At 44.2% G+C, this 6,096-nt stretch overlaps 1 protein-coding gene across 1 annotated transcript in view; it reads left to right on the top strand.

Moving 5' to 3' along the window:
* Positions 1-3,301, top strand: part of LOC111954418 (palmitoyltransferase ZDHHC14) — a 27,334-nt gene extending 24,033 nt beyond the window's left edge. Inside the window, exons 8-9 of the mRNA XM_070435739.1 lie at positions 421-588; positions 1,756-3,301. Coding sequence (XP_070291840.1) covers positions 421-588; positions 1,756-2,178 — 591 coding nt within the window. The 3' untranslated portion in view covers positions 2,179-3,301. The remainder of the gene's footprint in view (positions 1-420; positions 589-1,755) is intronic.
* The last annotated feature ends 2,795 nt before the right edge of the window (positions 3,302-6,096 follow it).

The following is a 6,096-nucleotide window of genomic DNA, read 5'->3' as shown; positions in this document are numbered from 1 at the left end:
GAGGTATGTGTAATGGTAGCTGAGGTATGTGTAATGGTAGCTGAGGTATGTGTAATGGTAGCTGAGGTATGTGTAATGGTAGCTGAGGTATGTGTGTGGTTTGCTCAGTAGGTAGGTACTGTACATTGGGTTGGATCATCTGGGAATTTCAGGTGACTGTTCTCTGTCCGTAGACGGGTGATTGCCATCTGCTCTGTGTGTGGGTATGGATGGAGAGATGGGGCGTGGAGGCTTCACACATGCATGAATGCTTGCACCAAGGCAACACACACACTTGACAGATACCCAAACCGAAGTACAAGCACACAAACACTCTGCAGTTACACACAAGCACACCAAAGCAGACTCTCTCTCTCTCACCCACACACACACACACACACAGAGAAACAGACTCACACAAACACCTAAGCGTGAACACAGACACTTTTGCAGGTACACACACATTTCAAGACCTCTGCTCATGTGCTCATGTCTTTTATTTCTAGTCTTATTGACAGAAGAGGCTTGATCCAGTCAGACACACCCCAGCCTGTGTCACACTCCAACGGGAGCAGCATGTACAACTCCACCCAGCTTCACACTCACATGGTAGGTTGTGTGTGTGACAAATTAGGAAAAGGGAGATGTGGGTGTGTTCGGGAGAGTGAGAGAGAGCACTTTCTTAATGCATTCTGTGGTTTTACTGTTTCACAGGACTGAGTTGGCACTTCAGTTTTTATAACCACTGAGAAAAGCTTTGAAAGTTATTTCAAAGTGGACTCCCCTTATGATTTCAGAAACTCACTTAAGTGCTCTCACTTACAAATGGCTCTTTGAACTGGACTGTGCTATTATTACGACCAACAGAGAGCAGTCATCTGTCTCTATTCATGTCATTATTGGGCTCGGAATCCCTTTCTCCTCTCGCTCTCGCTCTCTCTCTCTCTCTCTCTCTCGCTCTCTCTCTCTGGTTYGCTATTTATCCTATCGCTCTTTCTTTTCTCTCTCTTCTCTCTCCCTTTTCACTCTTGCTCTCTCCCTCGCTCTCTCTCTCTCTCTCTGCTGGTGGTCGCAGTGGGCTTTACCCTGTGATCCAGAGAGCAGTATTTAATAGTGAATGAACACAGCTTATGTGTTTGTGTTGATTGGTTCATCGGGGTGTAACTTCTCACGTCTCACTCTGAGGCAATCCTATCACCCTCCATCTAAAGATATCTATATTTTAATTCACCTGTCGGTACTCTGATGAATGCTGATGTGTATTATCCCCCTGCAGTCTGTGGATCCTCTCCCTGCAGTGGTTTCAAATAGTCATTTTTTATTCAAGCAGAATAATCATAGTCTTCTAGCTAGTTCCTTATTTCCCTGTCTCCTTGCTTGAAGCTGTGAGAACAAGTAACTTTGGCCGTACGCCCATGCAGAGATTATCAAAATGTTCGAAAATAAAAAAGGAAGCAACATTGGGCAATCTCAAAATGTGTTGAAAATGTCAATTGAATGGAAATGACATGGTAGTACCACCTGTTTGAGTTGAATGAGGTATAAGTTGATTATACATGCTAATGGGTCTGTAGTAATGGGATGTTTTATGGAAGACCTTGTTTCACTAACTTTCTTCCTCTTTTGTCTGTTAACCTTTTTATACGTGTGTTTTTCCTGTCCCTCTATCATTTACTTTCTTTTTCTTGTCCCTCAAAAACATATCATTCTCCTACTGTTTTTTCCCCCTTCTCTTACCTTCATCTATATCTCCTGTCACTTTCCCTGTCTCCTCAGTGTGACCAAGAGCACTGCATTCAGAGCACCAAATTCGTTTTGCAGGCTGCCGCTACCCCCCTGCTCCACAGCGACCCTGTCATGATGGGCGGAGAGGGACCCACTCTCCCTGGGAAGAGTTCCCTGGGGGGCCCCTGTGCCTCACTGGCCCCCAGCCAGCCTTCCCTGCCCTCCTCCATGCCAGGCCTGGGCTGTGCAGGGGACATGCTGACCCTGAGGGACCCAGACACCCACTGCCACCACCATCACTTTGTCAGCCCTGAGGAGACGCCCTCGCCCGGCCCCATGCCTCTGACTCTGCCCTGCCCCGCCCACATGACCCACGGGGGACACATGAACCCGGCCCAACTCTACGACCCTGCCAGCCAGGACTCTCTGCACGAGGACTCTGTCAGGGGCCTGGTCAAACTCAGCTCTGTCTGAGACTCCCCTGGCTCTTTGAAATCACTACCCAGACTCTGTCAGCGTGCCAAATGACACCCTATTCAATATGTAGCACTACTTTTAAAAAGTAGTGCACTATATAGGGAATAGCGTGCCATTTAGGACGCTGCCCCAGCCCCCCGCTCCACACTGCCGGCTCAGTACCAAAGCCATAATTCCTGTTCCCCTAACATTCCACCCCAGCCCTCCCTCCCTCCCATCCATATTTGTGCCCCCCACCTGTTGAGATAAGCTATTCTAGTGCCAAACAGACAGAGCCTCAGTCTCCACTGCACTTGACCAGGACAAAAATCAGGCTTCTGAGTCCCCCTTCCTCTTCACAGTAGTATACCTAGTGCCCTACCAGTCAACCAGGCCTGGATACAGGTCCAGGCTTCTGAATCCCCCTTCCTCTTCACAGTAGTATACCTAGTGCCCTACCAGGAGTCAACCAGGCCTGGATACAGGTCCAGGCTTCTGCCAAAGGCTCACGACTTGTGCTCTTTTGGGGGAAACCATCTACCTGGACCAGGCGGTCATTGTCCGGAAATGAAACTGACTCGGTCTCCTCTCGTCAGCCAAGCCGCCGTACCAAGGCAGTTGCCATTTTGGTTTGCTGACATTCAAGGACACGCGCAGCGGGACAAGGTTTGTTGATTAGCTGGAAAGACATGAATCAGGACTAAATATAGGATTTGTTTATAGTTTGATATCTGTGTCATGTGTCCCGAGTCAAGTGACACTCTTTTATACAATAGTAATGGAAACAGCCAATCAGTGTTGGCCCTGAACACAGAAGATGTCACTTCCTGTTTCAGATTGTGTCRACACTGTATGTGTTGATTGGTAGTGTTCATCAGTCCGTTCCGGTGTCGGTGTGACGCTAGCCGCATTACATTTTTGTTTCGTTCAAATGTGATGCCAAAACATCATGGCTGCATCCCAAATACCACCCTCTCTATTTAGTGCACTACTTTTTACCAGGGACAAAAGGACTTTGGCAAAAGTAATGCACTATATAGGGAATAGGGTGCCATTTGGGACTGAGATAATAAGTAATGTGATGATTGTACCAAGAAATTCTCATTTACTTATTTTTAATGAATAAATTCGCATATTTTTATGTACAAGAGTGGATTTCATTTATTCAACCAGCCTGTGCAGTCACTTGGCAGAAATACAAAACCCAATTCCCTTTTCCATAGCCTTGGGAAGAATATTTTTCACAAAAGTAGTGCACTGGGCCTTTAATAGTCCTAGCGGACCGATATAGCTGTCTGCAGAGCGGGCAAAATCCCAGCACCCCCAAAACAACTTCCCGCGGCTATTCCCTTTTCAGTGAATACCCTTTGCAGACAAATTAGCTACTAGCTAAATCTGGTACAACACATATTTTCTCAAGTTTACTGCGGCTAATGAATCCTTCAACCAGGATTTCTAGAAAACCTTGGAGTTAGGGAAAGTTACCGGCGTTTTGCTACTTTATTCAATCAGATCCGCTTTAGCCAACATCTGCATAGTGGTTGTTTTGGTGGTGTCGGAGGCGGAATTTTGTGACAATGATTGCAAAGAGCAGCTGCTCACTAATTTGAAGCCTCCAACCAATGATGTACAGTACCAGTCAAAAGTTTGGACACACCTACTCATTCCAGGGTTTTTCTTTATTTTTACTATTTTCTACATTGTAGAATAATAATGAAGACATCAAAACTATGAAATAACACATATGGAATCATGTAGTAGCCAAAGGTGTTAAACAAATCAAAATATATTTTATATTTGAGATTCTTCAAGGCAGCCACCGTTTGCCTTGATCACAGCTTTGCACACTCTTGGCATTCTCTCAACCAGCTTCATGAGGAATGCATTTCAATGAACAGGTGTGCCTTGTTAAAAGTTAATTTATGGAATTTCTTTCCTTCTTAATGTGTTTGAGCCAATCAGTTGTGTTGTGACAAGGTGGGGTTGGTATACAGAAGATAACCTATTTGGTAAAAGACCAAGTCCATATTATGACAGCTCAAATAAGTAAAGAGAAATGACAGTCCATCGTTACTTTAAGACATGAAGGTCAGTCAATCTGGAAAATTTCAAGAACTTTTTAAGTAACTCTTCAAGTGCAGTTGCAAAAACCATCAAGCGCTTTGATGAAACTGGCTCTCATGAGGAACGCCACAAGAAAGGAAGACCCAGAGTTACCTCTGCTGCAGAGGATACGTTCATTAGAGTTACCAGCCTCAGAAATTACAGCCCAAATAACTGCTTCAGAGTTCAAGTAACAGACACATCTCAACATCAACTGTTCAGAGGAGACTGCGTGAATCAGGCCTTCATGGTTGAATTGCTGCAAATAAATCACTACTAAAGCACACCAACAAGAAGAAGAGACTTGCTTGGACCAAGAAACATGAGCAATGGACATTTAGACCGGTGGAAATCTGTACTTTGGTCTGATGACTCCAAATTTGAGATTTTTGGTTCCAACCACAGTGTCTTTGTGAGACGCAGAGTAGGTGTACGGATGATCTCCGCATGTGTGGTTCCCACCGTGAAGCATGGAGGGGGAGGTGTGATGGTGTGAAGGCACACTTAACCGGCATGGCTACCACAGTATTCGGCAGCGATACAGCATTCTGCAGTGATACGGCATCCCATCTGGTTTGCGCTTAGTCCCACTATCATTTGTTTTTCAACAGGACAATGACCCAACACACCTCCAGGCTGTGTAAGGGCTATTTGACCAAGAAGGAGAGTGATGGAGTGCTGCATCAGATGACCTGTCCTCCACAATCACCCAACCTCAACCAAGTTGAGATGGTTTGGGATGAGGGACAGCAGAGTGAAGGACAAGCAGCCAACAAGTGCTCAGTGTATGTGGGAACTCCTTCAAAACTGTTGGAAAAGCATTCCAGGTGAACCTGGTTGAGAGAATGCCAAGCGTGTGCAAAGCTGTCAAAGGCAAATGGCAGCTACCATTTTGAAGAATCTTAAATATAAAATATTTTTGGATTTGTTTAACACTTTTTTGGTTACTTCATGATTCCATATGTTATTTCATAGTTCTGATGTCTTCACTATTATTCTACAATGTAGAAAATAGTAAAAATAAAGAAAAACCCTTGAATGGGTAGGTGTGTCCAAACTTGACTGGTACTGGATATAAACCCTGGATTGCTGATGCTATGCGTTGGCCATTGAGATTCTTTGAAGCCACCGGTCGGCTATATTGTCACTCCCCAGTAAGAGCAGTCTTCTATAGGAATTCATGGAATTCCACAGTATTTCAATTAAGTGTTTCAAGGACAATATTACATGTATTTCATTATGTGTGTTGTAGTGGGGACAGTAACATTGGTAACATCTCTAAAAATGTATACTTCAATGAAAATGTTTTTAYATTTATTTTATTTTTATGTTTAGCTCACAWAACATCATTTAAGTGTGCATTAAGGTGTTTAAAATAATAAATGTGGCAAAATTGTATGTAGACATAGGTTCTAAAATATGTTACAATGGAGGAGAGGCAAGATGGAGGCACGGTGGGGTCAACACAGTGCCTCCTATCAGTCATCTAGTGTGTGTGTGTGTATATATATATATATATATATATATATATATATATATATATATATAAAGCATTTGTGCCAATGCAGTTCCACTTCCAACAGCGCCAAAACAGCCGCTATGTGGGTGTCTGCTATCGCCGGTTAACACTTGATCAGAATGAATCCAGTCTAATCTATTGGCAAAAATGCATTTAGGCAACTCCATTCTAATGGCTTCTTCAGTACTTTGCTCTCGAGTGTATTACTGAATGAATGCCTGCAGGCCAGTTGTCGGCAGTGACAGATGTGTAGGTACTGGTATGTCTGCATGGCTATGCCAGCTCTGAGGGATCTGCTGTATGTATGGTGAGTG

This window comes from Salvelinus sp. IW2-2015, linkage group LG28 (assembly GCF_002910315.2).
Source record: "Salvelinus sp. IW2-2015 linkage group LG28, ASM291031v2, whole genome shotgun sequence".
NCBI lineage: Eukaryota > Metazoa > Chordata > Actinopteri > Salmoniformes > Salmonidae > Salvelinus > Salvelinus sp. IW2-2015.
Note: the sequence above shows the minus strand (reverse complement) of the source record. Positions and strands in the feature narration are given on the sequence as shown.